The sequence below is a fragment of the Cotesia glomerata genome, linkage group LG7 (genome assembly GCF_020080835.1).
Source record: "Cotesia glomerata isolate CgM1 linkage group LG7, MPM_Cglom_v2.3, whole genome shotgun sequence".
Classification (NCBI taxonomy): domain Eukaryota; kingdom Metazoa; phylum Arthropoda; class Insecta; order Hymenoptera; family Braconidae; genus Cotesia; species Cotesia glomerata.
Window position 1 is genome coordinate 1,291,666 of NC_058164.1, and position 26,799 is coordinate 1,318,464.

At 28.9% G+C, this 26,799-nt stretch overlaps 7 protein-coding genes and 1 long non-coding RNA gene across 16 annotated transcripts; 3 read left to right on the top strand and 5 right to left on the bottom strand.

Annotated features, from left to right (window-relative positions):
* Positions 1 to 4: 4 nt before the first annotated feature.
* LOC123268959 (neurofibromin-like) lies at positions 5 to 3,480 on the top strand (the record flags this gene model as incomplete). Its single annotated transcript, XM_044734426.1, has 3 exons — positions 5 to 1,401; positions 2,448 to 2,591; positions 2,782 to 3,480. Coding segments are annotated over 2 exons (1,470 nt in total), but the record flags the coding sequence as incomplete, so codon positions are not given.
* A 2,979-nt stretch (positions 3,481 to 6,459) lies between these two features.
* On the bottom strand, positions 6,460 to 10,814 carry LOC123268536 (ras-like GTP-binding protein Rho1). 6 transcript variants are annotated; one of them, XM_044733695.1, is made up of 5 exons: positions 10,673 to 10,689; positions 8,554 to 8,651; positions 7,339 to 7,499; positions 6,643 to 7,026; positions 6,460 to 6,549 (listed from the first exon to the last, which is right to left on the bottom strand). In XM_044733695.1, exons 2-5 carry the CDS (start codon positions 8,609 to 8,611, stop codon positions 6,511 to 6,513), a joined length of 642 nt encoding a protein of 213 aa, XP_044589630.1. In that variant the 5' UTR covers positions 8,612 to 8,651; positions 10,673 to 10,689; the 3' UTR covers positions 6,460 to 6,510. The 6 variants fall into 6 exon arrangements, with proteins under 6 accessions (XP_044589630.1, XP_044589631.1, XP_044589632.1 ...); XM_044733696.1 differs by lacking the exon at positions 8,554 to 8,651 and having other exon boundaries at positions 10,673 to 10,814; XM_044733697.1 differs by lacking the exons at positions 8,554 to 8,651; positions 10,673 to 10,689 and adding an exon at positions 10,534 to 10,666.
* A 310-nt stretch (positions 10,815 to 11,124) lies between these two features.
* On the bottom strand, positions 11,125 to 13,267 carry LOC123268526 (small glutamine-rich tetratricopeptide repeat-containing protein alpha-like). The gene is made up of 4 exons (XM_044733684.1): positions 13,031 to 13,267; positions 12,428 to 12,750; positions 11,835 to 12,308; positions 11,125 to 11,496 (listed from the first exon to the last, which is right to left on the bottom strand). The coding sequence occupies exons 2-4, from the start codon at positions 12,745 to 12,747 to the stop codon at positions 11,385 to 11,387; spliced, it is 906 nt and encodes a 301-aa protein (XP_044589619.1). The 5' UTR covers positions 12,748 to 12,750; positions 13,031 to 13,267; the 3' UTR covers positions 11,125 to 11,384.
* Positions 13,268 to 14,103: 836 nt separating this feature from the next.
* Positions 14,104 to 16,082, bottom strand: LOC123268513 (flavin-containing monooxygenase FMO GS-OX5-like). Its single transcript, XM_044733663.1, has 6 exons — positions 15,862 to 16,082; positions 15,637 to 15,775; positions 15,081 to 15,473; positions 14,738 to 14,825; positions 14,518 to 14,681; positions 14,104 to 14,430 (listed from the first exon to the last, which is right to left on the bottom strand). Exons 1-6 carry the CDS (start codon positions 16,080 to 16,082, stop codon positions 14,122 to 14,124), a joined length of 1,314 nt encoding a protein of 437 aa, XP_044589598.1. The 3' UTR covers positions 14,104 to 14,121.
* LOC123268553 lies at positions 15,651 to 16,140 on the top strand. Its single transcript, XR_006510247.1, has 3 exons — positions 15,651 to 15,764; positions 15,825 to 15,936; positions 16,001 to 16,140. It is a non-coding gene; the product is annotated as an uncharacterized LOC123268553 (long non-coding RNA).
* A 668-nt stretch (positions 16,141 to 16,808) lies between these two features.
* On the bottom strand, positions 16,809 to 19,476 carry LOC123268514 (flavin-containing monooxygenase FMO GS-OX5-like). Its single transcript, XM_044733664.1, has 6 exons — positions 19,086 to 19,476; positions 18,877 to 19,015; positions 17,622 to 18,014; positions 17,466 to 17,553; positions 17,243 to 17,406; positions 16,809 to 17,156 (listed from the first exon to the last, which is right to left on the bottom strand). Exons 1-6 carry the CDS (start codon positions 19,304 to 19,306, stop codon positions 16,848 to 16,850), a joined length of 1,314 nt encoding a protein of 437 aa, XP_044589599.1. The 5' UTR covers positions 19,307 to 19,476; the 3' UTR covers positions 16,809 to 16,847.
* Positions 19,477 to 19,915: 439 nt separating this feature from the next.
* On the bottom strand, positions 19,916 to 21,371 carry LOC123268531 (RNA exonuclease 4). The gene is made up of 3 exons (XM_044733689.1): positions 21,339 to 21,371; positions 20,839 to 21,272; positions 19,916 to 20,756 (listed from the first exon to the last, which is right to left on the bottom strand). Exons 2-3 carry the CDS (start codon positions 21,121 to 21,123, stop codon positions 20,190 to 20,192), a joined length of 852 nt encoding a protein of 283 aa, XP_044589624.1. The 5' UTR covers positions 21,124 to 21,272; positions 21,339 to 21,371; the 3' UTR covers positions 19,916 to 20,189.
* A 534-nt stretch (positions 21,372 to 21,905) lies between these two features.
* Positions 21,906 to 26,793, top strand: LOC123268488 (serine/threonine-protein kinase/endoribonuclease IRE1). 4 transcript variants are annotated; one of them, XM_044733604.1, is made up of 6 exons: positions 21,906 to 22,056; positions 22,134 to 22,453; positions 22,533 to 24,291; positions 24,361 to 24,830; positions 25,370 to 25,561; positions 25,649 to 26,793. In XM_044733604.1, the coding sequence occupies exons 2-6, from the start codon at positions 22,352 to 22,354 to the stop codon at positions 26,069 to 26,071; spliced, it is 2,946 nt and encodes a 981-aa protein (XP_044589539.1). In that variant the 5' UTR covers positions 21,906 to 22,056; positions 22,134 to 22,351; the 3' UTR covers positions 26,072 to 26,793. The 4 variants fall into 4 exon arrangements, with proteins under 4 accessions (XP_044589539.1, XP_044589537.1, XP_044589541.1 ...); XM_044733602.1 differs by having other exon boundaries at positions 21,906 to 22,053; XM_044733606.1 differs by having other exon boundaries at positions 21,909 to 22,053; positions 22,134 to 22,429.
* Positions 26,794 to 26,799: the final 6 nt, after the last annotated feature.

Consider the following 26,799-nt stretch of genomic DNA (forward strand, 5'->3'; position numbering starts at 1 on the left):
TTTCAATGATATTACACTACTTGAAGCTATTGTTATGTGTCTGACTAGACTGCAGCCGCTTTTAAGACCCGAGTCGGCAATTCATCGGTATCTATTCTGGGTCGCAACTTCAATACTTCAGCTGGACGAAGCACCTCTCTACGCTTCGGGATTGGCACTGCTTGAACAAAATCTCCATACACTTGACTCTCAAGGGACATTTGACGATAAAACACTTGAAAAAGTTATGATGTCAACGCGGGAGCCTCTGGAGTGGCACTTTAAGCAGCTAGATAACGCTGTCGGGTTGTCATTTAAATCAAATTTTCATTTTGCTCTGGTAGGACATCTTCTCAAAGGCTACAGACACCCAACTCCGACGACTGTATCGCGTACGTCGAGAGTTTTGACAATGTTGCTGGCAATTGTCGCAAAACCTTTCCGCAGAGACAAGTTTGAGGTGACGCCAGAAAGCGTCGCGTATCTTGCGGCTCTTGTTTCAGTGTCTGAAGAAGTTAGAAGTCGCTGTCACGTTCGTCATTCTCTAGGAAGAAATATTTCAGAGTCAAGTAGTACTGATTTTATAGACGTGCTGGTTACTAATGGCCCCGATGCTGCTGCTAGCACCAACTTGACTGTAAATTTATCAAATCGCAAGCAGAAGTCCTGGGATTTGCTTGATCAAACAGCCATCACCCAGGCGAGACAACAGAAGCAACCACTTCAATCAGGAAGAATTTTATTTAAAACCCAGCGATCATTCTCAGTACCGACTACCAAAGAACCCAAGCCTGCTGAAGATTCAGGCTCTAAAAATCGCAGTACGAGAGTCAGTGTCAGTAATGAAAATAACGTGCTTTTGGATCCTGAAGTACTGACTGACTTTTCAACGCAAACTCTAGTTCTTACTATCTTGGCAACTCTTGTTAAGTATTCGACTGAAGACAGCGAAACTCGTATTCTTTATGAGTATCTTGCTGAAGCTTCAGTTGTTTTTCCAAAAGTTTTTCCTGTTATAAAAAACCTACTCGACGCTAAGATAACCAGTGTACTGTTCACTTGTCACGATCAAGCGATTGTCAGTGCAGTCCAAGCAATTATTCAGAACATGATTGCTTGTGAAGATACGGGACAGCAACTTCATTATTTGCAAAGCTGCGGTTTCGGTGGGCTCTGGAGGTTCGCTGGACCCTTTGCCAAGTGCAACAGAACTGCTGACAGTGCTGAGTTGTTTGTCAATTGTCTGGAAGCTATGGTTGAAACTTGTTTGCCTACTGAGGAAGCCGAGGCACCGATTAATAATGAAGTGGAAAATGATAAAAAAGCTGATGGAATAACACATGGAAAATGTATGGTCAAAGCGCGACTTCCATCACAAGATAGTAATACGCGAGATGCTTCATTACTTCTCAGTTCTAAAGAGTAAGTTATTTATTAATTAAATTTTTTCTATTATGCACTGATAAAAAAAATGTATTTAAAAAAAAAATAAGCAATGTTGTAATAAGAAATTAATTTATTGAAAATTTTCAGCAATTTTATTTCTTAGCTGAAGAAATAAAAATTTTTCTCACGGTAACTCTTTCTTGTTGAAAAAAAACTTACTTGATTTGGAAAAAAACAATTTTAGATAGAAAACTTGCAAATTTTCATTGAAATTATTTTTTCCCAAATTTATAAAACTTTTTTTTAACAAAATTATTGTGAGAAAAATTTTGATTTCTTCTAGTAAGAAATAAAATTGTTTTCAATTTTTAATAAATTAATTTCTTACTTGCAACCTTGCAGTCACAATGTGACTGCCGTGACTTGTGGGCTATAAATAAATAAAATTTTGCTTTATTACATAATGACTTTTGTTAAATTGCACTGTACTTTCTTAACTATTGACGTTCTTAAAGATATAAGCTCGTCCCGATGTTACACTCATCGAGAGCTTTCATTTGAATACCCACATGTATTTTCACATATTTTTCATATATACATATATATAATATATATAAATATATGAAAAATTTATGTGGGTACTCAAATGAAAGGTCTCAATGAGTGTAATGTCGGGGTGAGCTTATATCTTTAAAAATGTCAATAGTTCACAAGATAACAGGGTCATATCTTAATTATGTATCTAGAGATAGAGCATTTTCGAATGCAGCCTAAATATTGATCATAATAAATTGACTATCGGTGAGAATGATATGAAACCTTGAAAAAGCACAAATTCAAATCAAGACCTTTGCAATTACACCAAATTTCACTAAAAAAAAAAAAAAAAAAAAAAAAAAAAATTTTATCATATGACTATCCTGGACACAAAATTTTTCTTATTTTCTTAATAATATAGAGATTACAACATAGCTAATTTTTTTAAAATAAATTTTTTCTCTCAGTGGGTGTATATTTAATTATTTTATCATCATTTTAAATTGTTATTGACTAAAAATTATCATTACTAATTTTTTTTTTAGGTCAAGTATTGAAAGCAGAGGAGAATCATCATTAAATACAAACACAAGTAGTAGCAGTACTTCTCAATCCTAGCGATTAATCGGTGGTTTACGCCGTGGTAAAGATGAAAGAGTGCCGGACACCAGAAAGTCACGTACATCCAGGTGACAGAATAATTACCGTGATGATTAATAATTTGTTGTGGGATGATAATAATTAGTTGACTTTGTAAATATTTTAAACAAATTATTTTACATATAGTTAATCCGTAAGATTATTATAAATTATTATTTTTTTATTATTATTATTATTATAATTATATAAATATACTGTTGTCGTTTGTTTACCGTACAGATATTTATCAATATTGGGGACCTGCTACTGTTGCTACATGTCCAGACAATTTTAATCAGTACCGTCCACCTCGCGATTAGCAGCCTTTTCAAGATTCAACGTTCAAGCACAAATAAAACGGTCCTATTATTATTACCTCATCAATTTTATCTATACACACACTATTCCATCAACACATTCATTGATTAGTTCAATTCCATCATTATTATTTTTAGAAAAAGATTTCTTAGAAAAAGACTTATCATTTTCGTAATCCGGTAGTTTCAAAGTCAAAAGCTTTTTAATTGAATAAAAAATAATATTTTTCATTAAACTAATAAATAAGTTTTCGTAAATAAATTGTATGTTCTAGATCTATATAGATAAATACATGTTGAGATTTTTAAAATAGAATATTTATATTCAATAACGCTAAAAAAAATATATTTATGTACATTTTTTTTTTCATTGTTATTTTTGGAAGTGAAAAAAATAAAATAGCACGGCCTATAAAAAAAATATTTCACCAATAAATTTTGGTATATATACATCGAGCATTTTTTATTTTATTTTTTTTCTTTACTTTTATTCTACCAAACAAGTATTAAATAATTGGTGCATGAAGAAACGCCTTCAAAATAACGGATACCAGTATACTTTGTATATTTTTTTTTTTACTATTTTTCACACTTAAAAGTATTAATCAAGCTTGCAAAAATTGATTAAAATTAATTGAATTTTGTTTTTTAAGTTATCATTTCAACATAATGGCAATTAGAAAAAAACTCGTGTCTTGAATAAAAAAAAGTACACCAGTGATCGCGGGCAAATTGTCTATTAATTCTAATAAATGTAATAGTAATAATTGTAAACAGATTAGAATAAGAAATTATTTAATACTATAAAGATATCAATGGTTAATTAAAAAAAAGAGTATATATCCAAGTTGTAATTAATATTGAATGTATATAAGCAGTTGTAAAATAATGGCATAAAATAATTTTAAAATTATTATAATAATAAGAAAGATAAACAACTAAAATAAAAAAATAAAGAATATTTAAAACATTGATACAAGATTTGTTTTTTTGATTTTTTTTATGTAATATAATAAACCTATAATTTCGAAAAATACATTGTTTAATAATAAATAATAGTAATAATAATAATCATAATTATATTTGCCAGGTCCGAAAATAGGTCAAGGTCTTGATTAAGAATCTTCCACGCGGGCGAGGCAAAGCAGCCATTTAATATTTTACTATAAATGTTTTTTATTTTATTATTTATTTTCAAATAGAAAAAACAATGACAGTGCAATTGTAAAAGCCTTTTAGTTTTTTTATTTTTAGATTAAAGTAGAGATTAAAATCACGTTTCACTATATTTTTTTTTCTTCATTCATATAAATTCACTAACTCGTACGTGAAAGTATTACAACAATAATTTTAACGCAGTAATGAAATAGATCATCTATAATAATAACTTATAATTGGACATTTAAAAAAAAAAAAAAATTAAGCAGTAATTATTTTTAAAAATATTAATAAAATTTTTTTCTTTAAAATATAGTTTTGTTAGCAATTGTGTCGCGATTTTTATAGAGCGGCTAATATAATGAACAAGAGGTATTATATCACAATTTCGGAACAAAAATACACAGTTCACGGCTTTATTTGTTATTAATTGTTAATCCCTTTATTAGTCATCTCTCAATACGTTTATACTTCGTATTGCTTGTCATCTATCAAATATTTATCACTATCGATTATTATTTATATTTATTTATCATTATATACTTTATTTTATTTTTGCTCATTAATAATATATAAAACGTCTTTGATTAAGAAGCGCAAGAGACAGGCAAAGTCATGCAAATCATGACTACATAGTGCAAAATATCGGTCATCAAAGTCCATTTTTTTTTATTTACTTATTTATACGCGTAATATTGACTTTTAATAACTAAAAGTTTACGCAATAAAAAATATGCGCTGCCAAACAACTAGAAAATATATTTAATAAAAAATATAATTATTTTAATTAATAATTATTAAAAAAAAAAAAAAAAAAACTTAAATAAAATGAAATGAAATAAATAAAACATTTATGAAGAAAAGTAATCAAGCAAACGGAAGAAAATTATTGGAAGTCACGATAATACGCACGATTAACACAAGGACGCATTAATTTTTCGGAATACATAAATATAATATAGCCGCTATTACAATTTGTTATGTTAGCATCGTATTACAATAATATTATAATTATATAATAATAACATAATAATTAATTAATAATAATAATAATACATTTAGCCTACATGGTATCTTAAATCGAAACGACCGATAGTCTATTCACGTTCATTTGACAAAAAGCTTATCTTTTTATTTTAGTTTATTTTTTTCTCAAAGATCTCTTGATTGACAATACGAAAAAAAAAATATAATAAATTGTAAAAATTGTTTTTATTTATTATTATTTTTAAAGTTCAGTATTAGAAAATGTGGCATGCAAAAATCCACGAGTTTCGTACTTAAAAGTTTTTAGCATTGCCCTATTTAAATATTATAAAAAGATTTGTTATATGTAATATTAAAAAGCTACTGATAAATTTTATTTTTCTTTTCTTTCTTTTATCTCCAACGTTATTATTGATTAATTTTATAAATTACCAATAGCATTTACTTAATTATAAATTTCTTTTGTTATTATATCATGATGAAAAATAGCTCGGTAACGTTGTATAAAAAAAAATAAAAAAATAGTTGAGATATACGAAAGAAAAAAGAAATTAATAAAAATATTAAGAGCCACACAGAAACTATAATATACAGTTCACAATATTAATGACAACAATGTTACTCTAATTATCTTTTAATATTGGTACATAATATAATATACTTTTATTAAGGTTTAATTAATTTTGTTGTAACATTTTTTTTTCCGTGAAGCTCAAAAAAAAAAAATGTCAAAACATGAAGCACAAATCGCCACCGTTCATAAAAGAGAATTACAATTAATTAATTAATATAATAATATAATAGTCTTTTGTTATTTTGTTTGTTAATAGTTTTTGTTGGTTTTTCAATAATATTAATTAATAATCATCAAATATGCAAAATGCACACGATTATACGTAAGATATATGCACACTCACGCTACAGGGCAGAGACAGGCATACACGTGAATTCACGTAGATAGTACATACATACATGGCATTATTACACACGTGGATTAGACGAGGGCATGCGCGCTAATGTACGAAAAAAATCGCGGACCATCGTCGACTGGTGCATTTGTATGAAATTATCAGTTTTTTTGCTTTTTTTTTTTAATTTTTTTAATTAATTAATTATGTATATATTTATATATATATATATATATTTGTTTGTAATTGTTTGTGTTTAATAAGTATAGTTATCGGATTAGCTTTCGTATTATCCGGTTGGACGTTGCGTTTACATGTTTCTATTGTTGATCTTATTTAATTCATCATTTTTTTCATTTCAATATTTTTTATTTTATTATGTAAAGTAATTAAAAGATAAGATATCAGTATGTTATAGTTTATATGCAGGGGCCTCCAGCATTAAGACTAGCTTCGGTCCAGCTAGCATCCGCAATTCCTTGTTGTTTTGTTATTTAGATTTTATAATTTTTTTGCTTGTTTATTTTTATTTTTTTTTTTTTATTTTCTGTTTTTGTTTTAATTCACCCGGCGGGATCGGGTCCATTTTGCATCACACTTCAAAGTAACCTGCATTTACCCTTTTTCTTCTTCTTGACCTATAGATAAATAATAATAATGTTTGTATCAATATAGTGCCACGTATAACGTCAGATAAATTGCTAGTTAAATTTAATAAAACAAAAATTTACCTGTAATGCAGCTCTTGTTGCTGTTTCAAACACCTCTCGAACACCTTCCTTACTCTTAGCAGAACACTCGAGGTAAGCAAAAGCATTTATTTTTTCCGCCATAGTTCGTCCTTCTTCAGGTTTAACCGGCTCTTGTTTCATCTTTCCCAGCTCTTTAATCGTACCTGGGTCATTACGCAAATCCTTTTTGTTACCGACAAGAATTATCGGAACATTTGGACAAAAGTGTTTCACCTCAGGCGTCCACTTTTCAGGAATGTTCTCTAGTGAATCCGGACTGTCGATAGAGAAACACATTAATATTACGTCTGTATCTGGATACGACAGTGGACGTAGCCTGTCATAATCTTCTTGTCCTGCTGTATCCCATAATGCCAATTCCACCTATAATACAATAATAAAATTATCAATTAGTTATTAAATAATAATATTAAATATATTAAGGTACAAGACTCAGTTATTGACACTGGCCTAATTATTGACGCTCGAAATTTTATTTTAATTAAAAAAAAAAAAAAAAAAAAAAAAAAAAAAAAAAAAAAAAAAAACTCTAATAAATTAATAAATTTAGTATTTGAATTATAAATTTTAAGATAATTGATTTTTTGAGAACATTTTATTTTTTGAATTAAAATAAAATTGCAAGTGTCAAACAACTGGTTCTTTTACTCTATTAATAAATAAAATTTTTATTACTTGTTTTCCGTCAACTTCAATATCTGCCACATAATTTTCAAAAACAGTGGGGACGTATACTTCAGGAAATTGATCTTTACTGAAGACTATCAGCAGACAAGTTTTACCGCAGGCACCATCGCCTACAATTACTAATTTCTTCCTAATGGCCGCCATGAAACCTGATAAAAACAAAATAAATAAATAAATTATTCATTATAAATATGATAAAATTATTAATCACAGCATTTTAAAATTTAATTAAAAGCTATGATTCATTCAAACACATCAAACTTTCATTTTACAAAAACGATTAAATATTTTATAAATTTATGTACACTTTTTTAATTTAATAGTTTTAAAACCGCCGTTGATTTCCGTGATTATATCATTACAAGCTAGTGATCGTTTTTGGAGCACCCCCAGTTACTTCCTATAGTTATTATTATTATTGTTATTATTAAATAATAAATATAAAATATTTACATTCCAACTAATTCCAAGAACATTGTTACGGAATGAAGTACAAACAATTAAACAAATGTCCTTGAATTATTAAACCGCTAAAAACAAACATCTTTTATACTTTTAATTTATTTAGTCAATTAATTAATTAATAAGTAAATAAATTTATGATGATATTTATATTACGCAAAGTTTAATAGCAAAAAGTACCTAGTGCCCATACAGACTTCACTTAATAGAAATAATAATAGTAAACCTACAGTGTATGTATCGATTAAATAGGTAGAGTAAATGAACAGAGTAAAAGCAAGCCCAACAATAACAAAATCAATCATTCAATTATACATACTCTCTATTCTCTCGTGTTGTCATATTAAAATATTATTACGGAAATCTATTTATGTAAATATCTATCAATATAATTTAATTAATTAACTAAATTAACTTTTACTCGGATTTTAATTAAACATGCTATTGAAATACAATTAAGCTACAAACAAACTATCGACTAATTTATATTAATTATCACACAGGATTTGTTTGTCTAAGAGGCTCTATTATAAACTAGAGAAGAAAATGAATCCTGTGTCTGTCAGAAAATCAAGTGCGATCTAGCGATACGTGAATTTTTTTACCAAAAAATAATTTTTAAAAAATAAATACAAAATACAATTAGCAGTAAATGGTGACTGGTAAACTATTGTATCGTTATGTACAACCTACGGGGTTGAAGAAATTTTTTTGAGAAAAGATTAGTTTACTGGGTCGTACCTGATCCAGGGTACCCCGTATCGTCTGGACCGAGGCTTCGGCCCACAATGCATCCCATCACTCTTTTTAGTCTTTCGTATGTGACTTATTCAGCGTCTCTGTTTTAATTTGACATTTATTGGATGTTAGAACGGGTAGAGATAGAGCAGAGCTGCGAGATGAAGTTCTGATACCACAAGATAATTAATTTATAATGCGGGTAACACAATTAAATAATAACACTAGTGTGGTAATGTTATGTTGTGTAGAGTATAATAAATAAATTTAACAAACTATTTTATTAAATAACATACCAGTGCAACACTGTGTTAATAATAATAATAATAATAAATAAATACTCTAATTAAACCAACAACTTAATATAAACAAGTTAAAACCTTATCTTTACGTACATTAAGATATATATTGTATGTGTGTGTATATGTATTGTAAATATAACACGGGGGCTTTTATCATCAAAGATTAATCTCAACTGATAACCATTATATCAAGCGCAAGATTAATCTTTGACTATTAAGTTAAGAGTCCACAGGTTGTTTTTTTATTTTTTAATTAAAATTTTAAGACTTAATACTTAATAAACTATTAAAGTCAAGTACTTATTTGAGGAGTTACTAATTATCTTTTCAATAATGACAAGTACTTGGTTTTTTTTAGGTTACAATTAAGTCATCAGTATTTTTAAAAAACAAATACCAACTTGTAGACTCAATGACAAATCATGCCTCAAATCCATGCATTCTGTTAACAAAAAAAATGAGCGGTGTTTTAATTATTTAAAATTTATTTAAATAATTGGTATTGATAATAATAATGATAAATATTGTAATTGTAATTAACTGACAAGAGATTTCGTAATAATTAAATAAAGACTTCATGCAAGAGTGAAATAAGTTGACGTGCCGGATTTGTTTCAATTTCACCATTTGACAGTACATACAACATTTGACGTAGCAAGTACATACATACATACATTCATACATCCGAGATTCTTTCTCTCTCATGTTACTATTTCCGTCGAATGATTCAATTCAATATAAGTAGGAAAAAATAATATAAAGAATGATAATCGAGAAGAGAAGCTTATGAATGATTCGATATCACTCTTTAGCCAGCAGCGGGATATATGGACGAAGTAAAGACTAAAATTTTTTACTTACGTCAGTATTCCACGAAGCTTTCTTTTATTTCTTTTTTTTTTTTTTCACTACAAACGATTGACTGGGTTGCGGATGTGAGGAAAAGAGAAAGACGGTAATGTGTAAGAGAATACCAGAGTGAAAGAGAAATAAGAATAAATGAGTAAGAGAAGTTTAAAACCTGTCTCCTTTTAATAAATATTTTATTTGATTAATTAATTAATTATTATTAATGTATTTTTATAAAAAATATTTGAATACATCTTTTTAATTAATTAATTAATTGGTAAAATAAAATAATAAATTAAACTATCACAACCGGAAGTGCATTAACAATTAGCAAAATAAATGTACATATATGATTAGAAAAAGATGGATGATTAAATGAGGAGATTGGAGTTGGATGGCGACGCAGAGATATCTTAAGCCTCGGTGACGATTTACTTACTCGACTATGTATGATTTTTAAAAATTATTTTTTGTGTTTGCTGGTCTAAAAAGCTTGAGGGCACTCCAATCAATCTATGGTTATAAAGCGTTTAAATAATAATAATAATAATAATAATAATAATATTTATGGTAGCGATAATAATAATAATATGGCTTGTACTACTAATAATAATAACAACACGCACGCAATTAAATATTTGTTGATGATATTATTGTTAATTTAATAAATTAGCTGTCGCTTGCTGATTGAGTCTTGTGAAATAATGTTTCTGAATAACTGCTGCATACGCATGGCACTCCCCCAGCTCTTAGCATTCGTATGAACAAAAAAATTTTTTGGTTCTATACCTCTAGTATAATCAGGATTTAAATTGTAAAAAATGATAGTTACTTGTACAAAAGCTTTTTGACTTTACCGGTATATGTAATTATTAATGCACGTAATACCGGTTAAATAATAATACACACAACACAACACAACCGTGCAATACTTCAGTCAACGTTTTTTTAACAATTAATTGCGTATTTACCTGATATCTTATGCGACAGATAGTCAAGAAAATGGCTGCCTTCTCTGGCCACACCTCAATCTGTTGAGTTAGCCGCTAATACTGAAAAAGTGGGGGGCGCTCTAAACTCAATACCGGATGCGTCCATTTTGAAGCGTTTACTTTTTTTTTTTTTTTATCATTTGGTATTTTATTTGAAATGTCGAATGACAGCTTTTCGAAATTGGCTTTAAAATTTGCGTTTAAGAGAAAAAAAACTTGAAACTGATTCTAAGTGATCCAGAATAATTTTTTAATTATTATTATATTGGAATAACAATTGTTTTATCGTTAAATGTTGATTAGTTTGTTATTAACAATTTGGAGTTTTGTGATAGCGACATCTTTAGACAACGCGGGGACTTAAATACGAAAAAATAACTAGTGCGCAAGTGTGGAAGTTGGCAGGAATTTCAAAAAGTTAAAATTGAAGGTTACATTACGTATTGATTTCTATATATTTGTTAACAATATCGATACATGATGAAATTTATTTTTAATATTTCAAATATGTATATTATAAATTGTCAAAAAAAAAAAAATTATAAGTTGGCAATTAGAAAAAAAACAATAGGTAGTTAAAATTCGGGTAGACTACTATAAAAAGACTTAAAAAATTTTTTTAGAGTAGTTAATGTTGATCACGGATTAATTAATATCGTGTAAATTATATCAATCGATATCTAGATTTTATTTAATTTTGTTGTGGAGGATCAGGATCGTTTGGGTTACCGCCCATCTGTCTTCTCAATAAGTCAATTAATTCTGGATTGGCACTTTGCATTTGTTGTGCTAATTGTTGTCCTCTGAAAAGAAAAAAAAAATAAAAATTAATCATCTTTTAAAATTTGATTACAGGACAGCAGATCTTTAAAAAATTACATAGAACGATAAATATATCCTGAAGTTAAAATTAACTAAATGAAAATTAAGTTAGCCGACATCTAAAAATTTTTAGAATTTTATTTTATTGAAAAAATTATTACAAGAAAATAGAAAAAAAAATTTTCATTTGTAAAAAACTTTAAAAACTGTAAGTGCAATTTTTTAAAAATATTTTTTTGTTCTATTTTAATCATTAAAAAAAATTTTTTAGAATAAAAATGTCGGCTAACTTTATTTTTATAATAGTTAAAATACTTACGCTTGAATAAGAGCTTCCATACGATCGTTGGATTCAACATTGCCGCTCATAAATTCAGTCATGACATTCTGCATACCCGGATCTGCAAGCATTTGTCTAGCCATGTTCATTAGTACTGGGTGTGAGAGCAGGCTACTCATGTCTGGGAATCCTGGAACATTACCAGCACCGCCTAGACCAATATTACTGACGCCTTGCTGCGCTAATTTTTCTTCTGTCAAGTGCAAATTATTTTTATAACTTTCGTTGGTCGGTTCGATCTCCAATGCTTTTTCGTAACACTCTTTAGCTTCTTTGTGTTCGTTTAAACTCGAATAAGCAAGTCCCATTCGTCCGTAAGCTTTACTGTACTTGTTATCAATTACCAATGCTGTCTTACAGTCTTTTATTGCTTCACGATGATTATTTATTTTACTATAAGCTGCTGCGCGGTTACAATAATACACAGCGTTATGTCCGTCTAATTTTATAGCTCTGGAAAATATTTAAATATATTAATACAAATAAATTTGTCAGTCATTAAATACAAATCTATTGTTCAATATGAAGACTGCTAAGTATGTTTATATGAATGAATTTATTTGTAAACTTACTTGGAGTAATGCTCGATAGCTTCTTCAACATTTCCTTTGCCCATTAAATTATTACCCTCATTTTTATATTTTTCTGCTTCAGCTTTTTCCTCATCTGTTGCTTCGCTCGGTGGCAATGTTATGAAATTTTCTACAGCTACTTTGTAAGTATTAAGTAAATCAAAATTAGCTGGAGAATCAGTAGCTTGCACGCTGTATGCACTCTCTAGACATTGAATCGCTACTTCAAGACTTTCACGTGAATCTGCTGTGATGTCTCCATCCTCCAATTGTTTCATTAAAAATTTTATTATGCTAGCAACTAGTCCTTTTTCTGCCATGATCTGTAAAAATATTTATAAAATAACATCAATAATTATCACTGGGACAATAACAAATAAAATTTTTGTCATATTGTAACAACAATCACGCTTAATCATTGTATTTAAGTATGATTTTCATTCGTTTACATAACCTTATTTAATTTACAACTAAGTATTTTCTGAAATATGTTTTTATTAATGCAACTCATGCATTAATAGTACTTTTGAATTGAATTATTTACCCCGAGTAATTCGTGATAGTTAAAAGAAATATTGAAATTACATCAACAAAATTACTTACGTGGTATTATGTACAATTAACAATTCGTTGTGTCGATTCTTAAAAGAATTTTAGTGGAATTGTTTAGTGATTTTTGAACTATCACTTGGACATCAATTTTTTATTTATTTATCACCAGTTGATTTAACCAGGTATGTGTACATAGAAAATTTCTCAATTATTTATAATTTGTTAATTGTTCTACCGGTATGTGAATAATTAGAGCTTTCCACGTCTCTTTCGTTAAATGGTGTTTTTTTTTTTTTTTTTTTTTTTTTGAGAAGTGTAATAAGTGTGAAGGTAAAAAGTAAAGATTTTATCGATTGAGTAAAATATTAAAGCGCGGCTAGTTCATTCTTTTCTACATACATTTTCAAATTATGAAAATTAAATTAGCTGACATCGGAAAATTTTTATAATTTTTTTATTAAAAAAAATTAAGAGAAAAAATTTGCCATGTAGAAAATTTGAAAAATTACAAGTGCATTTTTAAAAAAATATTTTTGTACTTATAGTTTTTATTGATTCAAAAAATTAAGAATTGTCAAATGTCTGCTAATTTTAGAATAATTTTCAAATTGAATTTTTATAAAAAAATCAATTACAATAATGGTATTGAAATCAACAGACATCTATCAATTTTCGGATTTTTATAGTAACTAAATTATGATAAAAAAATTTTAATTAAAAAATTCCATATCTAGGAGTTAAAAAAAATTACAAGTGCAAATTTTTTGAATATATTTTTTTTTATAATTGCTTTGTTATAAAAATAAAAAAAATTATCAGATGTCTGCTGATTTCAGTATCATTTACAATAATAAAAATGGTTTTAAAAATTTTCATTAATAATTTTTTTTTAATTTTCAGACCTGAAATTTTTTTATTAAATTTTTTTAATAATAATTTCATTGCTATAAAAATTTTCTAATGTATGTCAATTTCAGTGACATTTTCAAATTAATTATTTGTAAAAAAATATTACAAATTATTTATAAATTTTTTTACTTTTTTAAGTGTTACAAATAATAATAATGTTTCAGATAATAATAAAAAAAAAAAAAATTATTTATTGAAAAAAAACGCAATTTTGATAATTTTTAAGTAAATTTTTATAATTGAATATAATTAAAATCGTCAACTATTTTATAACGATCTTCCCGATAATGAACAAGATCATCAAGGAAGCGCATACTGCTCTCATTATGTAGTTTTGTCAGTACTGGAGGTAAAGGAGTTATTCCAACAGTTTTTGTTAGATCATCGTAGTAATCCCCTTGTTCTGGACCCATCATATGAAAGTGACGTTTCTCCAGACCTTTATCTAGTTTTCTCTTCAACTCGGCAGCTTCTTCAGCTAACATTGCTTCTTTACTCGGCAGCTGTTTTTCGTTCATCCAAAACTTCAAGGCAAATCGAACCTAAGATAAAGAATGTTTTTCATTATATTTTTAATTTAACAACTTATGAATTATAAATCATTGAAGATAATTTTTAAATAGATGTACCTGAATATCAAACATACTGAAAGCACAGACATAAAATGGCAAGCCTACAAGAGCCAACGTTGGATTTTCAACAGATAACAAATGCTTCCATAATGGTGTTACCATATTTGAATCAACTCTAACTCCACAACTTTTCGCCAGAAAAGGAAAACTGTACTTGTATCCTTTTAAAATAATCCAATTAATTAAATAAAAATTTTTATTTTTTATTTTTATTTACCTGTACAGTAAAATATAACATCAACATTCTGATGTTCGCCATTAGAAAATGTAAGTCCTGTCTCATCAATTTTTTTTATATCTGGTTTCTATAAAATTTTTAAAAATAATTTTTAAAATAGTTTTCTAACTATTTTCATGAAAATTAAGTTAGCCGACATTTGAAAATTTTTACATTTTTTGTTATCAAAAAAATTATTAGAAAAAATTTCATTTGTAAAAAATTTGAAAACTTATACATGCAATTTTTAAAAAATATTTTTTAGTTCTAATTAAATGATTTTAAAAAAAATTAAAAACGTTAACTTTAGTATTATCTATTTTCTTCTTTTTCTAAAAATTACCTGAATAACATTTTCAGGAAAGACAGTGTGAATAGGATCGCGATTGTGATGACTCAGAATGACTTGTTTAGCCTTGCTCGATATCTCCAAAGCAAGATCCATCCCCGAAGGCCCAGCTCCAACTACGACTACTGTTTTGTTAGCAAAAGTTTCAGGTACACGGTAATCATGACTGTGTAATTGTTGACCTTGGAATTTATCATGTCCTTCAATAATTGGTAAGCTTGGTTCAAAGTAATGTCCATTGCAGACCATAACTGCATCGAAAATTTCTTTGGCTACCACGCTAGTTTCCAAATTTTTTACTGTCACTGTCCATTTAGTAGATGAACCCAGTACCTGATTCTCTTCAGGTTTTCCAGAAGGTTCAATACACTCAACATTGTGACGAAACTGTAACAACCCGTCGAAATTGTTATTCCTGACGATAAGTATTAAATATTAAAACAGTTTTTTTTCAGAATGCTGCAAGAATTAATCAGACTACTAGCAGAAAATATTTCCACCAGTTAAGTTTATCATTTTTATCATACAGAAATAATTTATGAAAACTTACTTTGATGTAAGACCGTAATTTGAAGTGATCACAGTAACTATTAAGAAAATCTAAAATTTCAGTTCGAGTGACATAACTCTTATCGTTTTCTGGTATTGGAAAATCTGGATAGCCCATTACTTCTTTTGGTAAATTAGTCCTGCAATAATAACACGAATTAATAAAAATTTATTCAATTTAATTTTTAGAATTTTTTGCTTCCAAAAGATGAAAATTCAATCTTACCGCAGACTTTTGTACATACTGGAATGAATAGGCAGTCCATAATGATCAACGCCGATCTCTGGAGTATAAACCCAGGTACCTCCAACCTGATTAGTCTTCTCGTAACAAACAACTTCAGTGACTTTACCTTGACTTTTAGGGTCTTCAGTGGCGAGAAGAAGAACGACGTGACGGACAGCTGCTAATCCGGCGCTTCCTGCTCCAACTATTGCTATACGCATTTTAATGATATTTTACAAATATTCTAACGTTAAATAAATCGAACACAGTTATGATCCAATTCAATCGCACGCACAACTGGGAATAAAGTTAAGAGTGTAAAGTAAGAGAAAATGAACGTATCGCTTGAGACCACTGACTACTTCTTTTCACTTGTGTCGCAATTACTTGCTCAGTTGCAGGGTTCATATCATGTTAGATAGCTCTGCAACTTGTTACTTAATTCTGGCAGTATCTTAATGTTGTAGTATCGGTTGACTCATTTTTTTTTTTATTTTTAACAGAATGAGAAAATAGAGTTATAACTGGTCCAATAAATTCAGAGTCAAAGCTAGAAGTGAATGTAATAAAACTAAAATTACTTTCTTATTTATTTCTGTTGATTAGCTGTTAGATTCAATTTTTAAAAGTAAATAAACAAACTTTAGAAAGTTAATTTTTTTTATAAAAATATTTTATTGATTATGTTTGTTAATAATATCGTTGTCATTTTGTAATTACATGAATAGTTTTTAGAAAATCTTAATACTATATTATGTCTTCTTGTAATTATTGATATCTTTATAATAGAAAAATCATTTTAATTTTAATTTTATCATTTTTTAATTTATTGAATTTTGACTCCAATTTTTGTATTAATTAATTAATTTAAAAACCAAATTTTAAATAATTGTTCTTGATTTTTTAAATTATAATTTTCATAAAAAAATAAAAATTTATTAGTTGCAATTTCGAAGAATTTGAAGAAATTCATATTTTAAAAAATTTCAAAGTTGGATGTAATTATAATCGTCAATTATTTTATACCGTTCTTCTCGATAATGAATGAGATCATCAAGAAAACGCAAACTTCTGTGGTTGTGAAGTTTCGTTAACACTGGAGGTAATGGAGTTATTCCAGCAGTGTTAGAGAGATCATCATAATAGTTACTCTGCTCTGAACCCATCATATGAAAATGACGTTTTTCTAAGCCCTTTTCCAACTTTTTCTTCAACTCAGTAGCTTCTTCTGCCAACATTTCTTCTTTGCTTGGAAACTGTTTTTCATTTGTCCAAAATTTCAACAAAAATCGAACCTATACAACAATTAAAGATTTTGTTTTTATGACTAAAAATAGTTCAAATTATTAAATAGAACAAGAATTTTAAAAATAATATATACCTGTAAATCAAACATGTTGAAAGCGCAGATATAATATGGAATCCCTATTAAAGCTAATGTAGGGTTATTAATAGATACCAAGTGTTTCCACAGTGGTGTTACCATATTCGACTCAACTTTTATTCCACAACTTTTTGCCAAAAATGGAAAACTGTACCTATAACCTTTTTGAAATAAACTAGCCAATTAATTGAGTACATTTCATTTTAATAATTTATCTTACCGGTACAATAGAAGATAATATCAACCTTCTGAAAATCACCATTTGAAAATACTACTCCTGTTTCTTCAATTCTTGCAATATCTGGTTTCTAAAAAATATTTTAAAAATTATTTTTCAAGTCTTGTAAATTATCAATTATTTTCAGTAAATAATTACCTGAATAACATTTTCAGGAAAAACAGTACGAATTGGTTTCCGACTATGGTGGCTAAAAATCACTTGTTTAGCCTTGCTCGATATCTCCAAAGCAAGATCCATCCCCGAAGGCCCAGCTCCAACTACGACTACTGTTTTGTTAGCAAAAGTTTCAGGTACACGGTAATCATGACTGTGTAATTGTTGACCTTGGAATTTATCATGTCCTTCAATAATTGGTAAGCTTGGTTCAAAGTAATGTCCATTGCAGACCATAACTGCGTCGAAAATTTCTTTGGCTATCACGCTAGTTTCCAAATTTTTTACTGTCACTGTCCATTTAGTAGATGAACCCGATACCTGATTCTCTTCAGGTTTTCCTGATGGTTCAATACACTCAACATTGTGACGAAACTAGAGCAATTTGTGAGAATTATGAATTATTACTCATCTACATTATTAAGAGAATAAGAAAAATTTTGTGTCCAGGATAGTCATATAATAAAATAGGTTTTTTTAGTAAAATTTAGGGTCATTGCAAAGGTCTTGATTTGAATTTGTGCCTTTTCAAGGTTTCATATCATTCTCACCGATAGTCAATTTATTATGATAAGTATTTAGGCTGCATTCGAAAATGCTCTATCTCTAGATACATAATTAAGAAGTGACCTTTTATCTTGTGAACTATTGACATTTTTAAAGATATAAGCTCATCCCGATGTTACACTCATCGAGACCTTTCATTTGAGTACCCACATCAATTTTTCATATATTTATATATATATATATATATTACATATATGTATGTATGAAAAATATATCAAAATGCATGTGGGTACTCAAATGAAAGGTCTCGATGAGTGTAACATCAGGATGAGTTTATATCTTCAAAAATGTCAATAATTAAGAAATGACCTTGTATCTTGTGAACTATTGACATTTTTAAAGACATAAGCTCATCCCGATGTTACACTCATCGAGACCTTTCATTTGAGTACCCACATCAATTTTTTATATATATTACATATATGTATGTATCAAAAATATATCAAAATGCATGTGGGTACTCAAATGAAAGCTCTTCATGAGTGTAACATCGGGATGAGCTTATATCTTCAAAAATGTCAATATTTAAGAAAGTACAGTGCAATTTAACAATAGTCATTATTTAATAAAGCAAAATTTTAATTTTTTATAGTTCATCACAAGTCACGACAGTCACATAGTGACTGCAAGGTTGCTAGTCAATCATTAATAATATTATTATAAGAATTACTTTAATGAGTGATCGTAATTTGAAGTTGTCACAGAAATAATTTAGAAAATCTAAAACTTCTGTACGGCTGATATAACTTTTTGGGTTTTCTGGCATAGGAAAGTCTGGGAATCCCATCACTTCTTTCGGCAAATTGGTTCTGCATAAATAAATATAAATAAATAAAGATTCATTTAATATTATTTTAAAATAAGAACGCTAAACCTTACCGAAGATTTTTGTACATACTGGAATGAATAGGCAGTCCATATTGGTCAACGCCAGTCTCTGGTGTGTAAACCCAAATACCTCCAACTTGATCAGTCTTCTCATAACAGACAACTTCAGTAACTTTATCTTCATTTTGATTGTCTCCAGTAGTTAGATAATAAGTAACTTGTCGAAGGGCTGCTAATCCAGCACTTCCTGCTCCAATTATTGCTATACGCATTTTAAAATTCAACTATTTTGTGATGTAATTAATTAAAAATAATTATTTCAAGTGTAATACTTGTAATAGAGCAGTATCTGAATGATTCGAATATTTTTTACCAATGGTATCTTACTCATTAATTTAGGATAAGTTCAATCAACTGGTTTGTATAAAAGAGAATGTCGAAATAAAAATGGAAGGGATGAAGGTTATTATACCGTTATTAAAACTAATATGAAATTAAAAATCTAGTCAATTTCTATTTCTTCGCTTTAGAGTAATTTGCTTTGAAAATTAGAAAATTTTTCAAGTGTATTTTTACAGATTACTATTATTGAAATATTTAATTAAATATAAAAATTTCTTTTATTCATTGTTTAACTTGTCGGTTAAGAAGAAATGATTGATAAGGTTGATAGTCCAAAAATAAACCAAATGATTAAACTTGAACTTCTTGATCTTTGCCACTGAGAAATCGAGAAAATAATTTATCATATAATTAAAAAGTTACAACGTGAAATTATATTTAAAAACGTCTGGTTAATTAAACTCAGGAATTGTTAATTTGAATAAAAATATTTTAATAGTAAAAAATTAACTTTTTATTAATCAATAACTTTAACGATATTTCCGCATACCTTAACTAATTATATAGACTATATACAGTTATTAGAATAATTTTACTTATTGTTATGTTAAGCAAATAAACGTATTAAGTAATCCAGAAAATACTTTCATTTAAACTCAAACTTGAAATGAAAAAAACAAAAAATGAAATTGAAAGGACACACATTAATTAATAAATGTAATTTGTTAATGAAAAATATCTGATTCTCGGCGACTTTTGTACTAAATATTAATTTCCATGGTAATTCTTGTATCTTTAATGGAATTTAATTTGTCAATGACGAATGTCAGACTCCCAGCGATTTTTGTATAAAACATAAAGCTCCATAGCGATTCTTGCATCTTCAACAGAATTATGTTCTCCTGTCTGGATATCAATACCTAACAATTCAGCCGCTAATTTTTTCAGACTCGGAGTGTTACCCTTGGAGACACGCCTGAACAAATTGTATCGTGACGTATCACGTAAGTATCTTTTTGGGTGAGATAAAAAGAGCACAGCAAGATCATTTTTTAATGCATGACCAACTAAAATACGTCCTTTCAATATTTCTGCAACTTCATTTTGTACCATTGAAAAATCTTCGCCATTTTGAAGATTATGAGGACGGATTCCACTGACAGCTGTCCTGTAATCACGTACTGTTTCTCTGGGTTTTACGTATTTATCATAGATACAAGCTCCATAACGATTTACTACTGATACCCGAGCTAACATACTTTCGGTACCATCACCAATGCCCACCATTTCACAGTCCATCGCTACGTGCTTTGTAAGTGTCTTGTTCTCAAGATCCATAGTCGCTCTAGAGTAAGTTGAGTCTCCAGTTTTGTTTTCACCCTGGAAATAAAATAATTGTTTTGTTAAAATAAAATAATATGTGAAAATAAATGACTCTTAAACTTAAAATAAAAATATTTACATGTCCATTTAATTGCAAAGCTCTGGATTTCTTGCCACTCTGTGCAGCTTTAGAAGATCCTTTGAACGGTCTCTTGGGCGGAGTTTTAGAAGTACCAGCTGGCTTATTAACAGTGTTTTTAAACTTTTCCCAATTAGAGTTAACAGCAACTTTATTTTCATCAACCTCAGCAGTCTTGGAGTTGCTTGTTTTAGTTTCTTTGGAATCTAAAGCTTTAGTTTGAACTTTTTTGGTGGCTTGGATGTAAGATTTTGCAGCATCAGGATTCATCATTTTTGATAACATTTATCATCTAACCTTGCTCTACCCACGTGCGTTTTTTATTATCACGTATTAAGCTTTGATTAATCAACAGTTCTTTTAAATAAACAATTTTTTCTACCTAATTTTCTACCATTTATCATCTAATAATAATATTTAACAAATAAATCCATCTGTAAAAATAAAATAATATTAATATCAACAAATTAAATATATTCCTAAAAAATTGAAGTATTTACCTCATCATTAAATGCATTGGATAATTTTTTTATTTATTATATTGTATTTCGCTTGATAAATGTTTATCATTATTTAACAAACATTTTTAAACAATTATATTATTGTAACGGACTTTTTAATTTTGAGGTTAGAATACTAACCAATTATTTTTTTTTTTTCCTGAAAAATAAAGAAATCGTTTTTGTCGACAGAGCTAAGAACAAAATAACAAAACGTGGTTAAGTTTAGACGTGTCATATATATATATATATCTTATTCACTATACTATATCTAGGTAAATATATGCATATAGATATATTATTTACCTGTATAAAACGTGGGTATACCTATAGTACTCACATTTATATGTATGCGAAACTAACATATACATAAAATGGAAACGTATTTATCACTCATTGGTCGAATTGATAAAATATATTGTTAAATTATTTGTACTTAATATTGAGCCTTGAAACTAATTAAATAAATGTTTTTTATCGTTAAAGTTATTATTGTTTTTTAAAAAATTAAATATTAAATACATAACAAACATTTTTAACAAATGTGTTTGTTTGAAAAGACAAATTTAAATAATGGCAAAATTCGAATGTTTTTGTTCAAGTATTTAAAACATTTAAAATGTCATCATTAACTTTTGACATCTAGATAAAATTATTGTACAATTTAACAATTGAGAAAAAACAACAGTATTCGAATAAAATAAAACATTTGCAGGTGGTTTGTAGCTAAGTTTTTTTTTTATTAAAATAATCCATTGTGTATTGTTAATAAGTTTATTTTGATTGTTACTTTAGAAGGAAGCTCCTTGACATGACGCAACATGTGAATAATATTTTTATAAATTGATAATAAACATTAAATATGCTGAAAATAATTTCAAGCAAATAATTTGGATGAAAGTGATGAATTCTTGAATAATGAATGATAAAAACACTTGCGGGTTCAATCCTGCGTATCTTGTCTGTATAACCTAAGTTTTAATCAACGTAGACAAACTACCACAAGCATAATCATGATTTTTAACATTAAGATGTGGGTGGAAGCCTGGCTGCTTTATATTTGCTGTGTGTTAGCTCAGCAGGATCCAGAGGTAACATTTAAATCTTTATCTAAAGTAAATATTATCTCTTAATATCAGCAATTCTATCAGTATTGATAATTAAAAATCGTTAAATAAATATTTCAATTTCCAGAATCGCAGTACAAGTTTAATTTCCGAGCAAGATGATCCGCTGCTGTTATTCCTTACCATCAGTGGATCGTTTGTTGGCGTAGGTCAACAGTCCGGTAAAATCCGCTGGCGCCAAGACAATGAACCTGTTGTTAAAGTTCCATATGACGTATCTCATACATCTCCGATGTTTTTACCAGATCCAAAAGACGGATCTTTATATTTTTACGGAGCAGGGCTTGAAGTTTTCAAGAAGCTGCCATTTACGATACCACAATTGGTAGCAAAAAGTCCTTGTCGCAGTAGCGATGGATATCTTTACACAGGTAGGAAAACTGACACGTGGTTCAGCATTGACCCAGTCACTGGAGAACGTGAGCAGCTTTCAGGTTTTGACGAGCCTGATAACACTTGTCCACTCGAGACGCCAAACACTATTTTTGTCGGGCGTACTGAGTACAATATTATAATGGTCGATAGTAAGCAAAAGGAGCGCAAATGGAATGTCACATTCTATGATTACTCCACGGCAAATATTGAAGGAGCGGATGATTATGATTTCGTTCACTTTACGACCAGCTCAACAGGTCGTGTTGTAACGCTGGATCCAAGACTTGGAGCTGTTTTGTGGGAATTAGATCTAGAGAGTCCAGTTATTTCTGTTTACACGATTGACAATGATAATTTAGTATCCATCCCCTTTACCAGTGTCTCTGAAGATACTTTAAATAATATTATTGAGCGATTTAATTCCAAGCCCAATGATATTCAATTATACCCAGCGCTTTATGTAGGAGAACACAGACATGGTTTGTATGCATTACCGTCTCTTGTTGACTCTTCTACTGCGACAATATCGTCAAATGCTGAACACTTGATGCTCGAGGGTCCTCGAGTAATTTCAAATTTACATCAAGATGATTCTCAGAGTGAAAAAATTTCAAGGGTAAATTCAGAAGATCAGAAGCTAGATGGAAGATCGCAGAGTAATTTAATTGTACTGGGTCACTATAAAATGTCAGAATTAAAACCGCTGAACCAACCACTGCAGATAACTGGTCGTTCAGATCCTGTTATTCAAACGACAGATCTATTGGGTAATTCTTCTGGAAAAATTACAATTGTTTTATCGAGTCATGAACAAGCGAATGTTATTAATAGCACAGAATATCGCAGCTGGCGTAAAGCTATTGCTAATAGTTATAACGTTAGCAAACGTTGGATAAATCAACAAGAAAGTAAAGGACTGAAGTTGGCTCTCATTATTCTCGCTGGATGTCTTATCATGGTGATATGGCACTGGTATGTTCAGAATAAAGAGCTGAAGATTTTATCTCAAGGCTCGAGAGAAAACAGTCGGACTAGTAATTACAGTGGTAATGGAGTTATGATAATACCTGAAGATATTGGTGGTGGCACTGTAAAAGTTGGAAAAATAGCATTCAATATTGATGAAGTATTGGGTAAAGGTTGCGAGGGAACGTTTGTTTATAAAGGAGAATTTGATGGCAGGTCTGTAGCAGTTAAACGTCTTTTACCTGATTGTTTTACATTTGCCGATCGTGAAGTCGATTTGCTGAGAGAGTCAGACGCTCATGCCAATGTTGTCAGATATTTTTGTACAGAGCAAGACCGTATGTTTCGATATATTGCTCTTGAATTAGCTCAAGCTACATTGCAAGATTACGTTGTCGGGAAATATAATCGTAAATTTATATCTGTGAAGAATATTTTGCTACAAGCAACTTCTGGGCTTGCTCATTTACACTCTTTGGATATAGGTAAGCATTCATAAAGTAATTACTAATCAAGTATCAAATATTTACTATATATTTATTTTTTTGTTTCAGTTCACAGAGATATTAAACCTCATAATGTTTTGCTCTCGATGCCAGGGCCTCGTGGTGAGGTCAGAGCTATGATTTCAGACTTTGGATTATGCAAAAAATTACAACTAGGCCGAATGTCATTTTCCCGTAGATCTGGTGTGACTGGTACAGAGGGATGGATTGCACCTGAAATGTTGAATGGTGAACGTACAACCTGCGCTGTTGATATATTTTCTCTAGGTTGTGTATTTTATTATGTTTTATCCAATGGTAATCATCCATTTGGCGATACCTTGAGAAGACAAGCCAACATACTGTGTGGAGAGAGCAACCTGTCCTCGCTTACTGATATTAGTAATAGTGATAAAGAACTTGCATTGGTATTAATCAAGGCGATGATTGACAGTAATCCTACTAGTAGACCTCCAGCATTTGCAATACAAAATTATCCATTCTTTTGGATTTCATCACGTATTCTTAATTTCTTTCAGGTAACAATAAATTTTGGTAAATATGTACAAGTGGGGTCCACTATTTTAATTTTCATTTTTTTGAACAAAATTTATATTTGATTTTATTAATATATTTTTTTTTTTTTGAAAAATACATAAAAAAAAGAACAATTTAAAAAAAAAAAAAAGTTGATTATCACAATTTTAAAAAATTTTTTAGAAAATTGTGATATTCAACTTTTTTTTTTTTCAATTGTTCGTTATGTACTTTTTATGTACTTTTCAAAAAAAATATATCAAAAAAAGATAAAATAGAAATTTTATCCAAAAACATGATAGCCAAAATTTTTTCCAACTTTTAAAGGCTAAAAAGCTATCGAAATCTTTATTTTTTCCTTTCACGACATTTTTTATCATAAATGCGCCGTAAAAACAAGCAGAATAAAAAAAAATGTTAATTTTTCACCTAGATATGGCCAAAAATAGGGTGGACCATACTTGTAAATAATTACCATAAATTTTTTTCGTTTAAATTACAACAGCGGTTGTCATTAAAAAAAAATTTTTTTCTTATACAGGACATCAGTGATAGAGTTGAGAAAGATGATCCAGGTAGTTTTGCATTGATGGTCCTAGAATCTGGAGGCGAACGGGTCGTTGAAAAAGATTGGCGAGCTTGTATCGATGTTGAAGTGGCTAATGATCTTAGAAAGTACAGAAGCTATCGTGGTGAAAGTGTCAGAGATCTTCTCCGTGCGCTTAGAAATAAAGTATAATATTTATTGATCAATTAATTATAATGTTCATGTATTAGTACTAATATTCAATATTCATAATGCGGTTTTTAATTATTACAGAAACATCATTATCGAGAATTAACGCCTGAAGCGCAAGCCAGTCTTGGTGAAATCCCTGGAAAATTTACAGAATACTGGTTATCAAGATTTCCACACTTGATAACTCACAGTTGGTGTGTAATGCAAAAATTCCGGAATGAACCAACTTTAAAAGATTATTATCATACAGATTACGAGTTTACGACTTATCCCGCGTATAATGTTGTTGAAGAAATATCTCTTCGACCTTTATCATTTATAAATAATAATGTAGGAACGACAGCAACAGAAGCTACGCAATCAGAATCTCTGGTGCCCTCATGGAGGGTTCGTAATGCCATTGATTGGAGTCCTAATCGTACTAGGTTCCGACCTAACAGAAAAAGACAAGAGAGACGAAAAGTTGAAGGTCCAATTGTCTGGACTCTACCGTCCGCCAGTTAAGCCTTCCATTTGGTCTCAATAAATTTCTTACACAGGCTAGCGCCAAAAAATAAAGTGACATATGATTTTTAATGAAAATTTGTGATAATTATGCCGTAATGAGTGAGGTACGTCGAGTAATTAAATTATTAAAATTGATAATCAAAACAAAGATATTCATTATTATGGTCATTCTTTTTTTTTTCTTAAAAGTGATTAAAATATGGACCATTATTGACTACTATTTAATATTTAAGATTCTTTTTTATCTTCCCACTATCAAAATTAAAAGTTTTCAAAGAAAGGAAAAATTTTGATTTTGTGTGTGAAAAAATTGACGTATGCACAAGAAAAGAATTAATTTTAGGCTCAAGGAGCTAAAAAAAGATTTTAACATCTTTTTTTTAGCTATAAAAACAGCGGGAAATTTTAAGAATGACCTGCAGAGTCAACTGTTTCTCAGATTTGTTTTTATTTTTGAGCACAATTATTTTCATTTTTTTCCATCATGACTTAATAAATAATATATTTAGTGATTGTTAAAAAAATATTTTTAAGAAAAATTAATATTTATATATTTATATACTTTATATAAATGTATTTTTGTTGTGAATCCACAAGCACGTGACGTTTGGAATGTATAAAAAAGAAAAATTTTTAATTATATATTTATATTGTTGTTGTAAAGAAAAAAAATAATTAAAAAAAAAAAAAAAAAAAAACTTAACTATAATTGTATATAATAATTG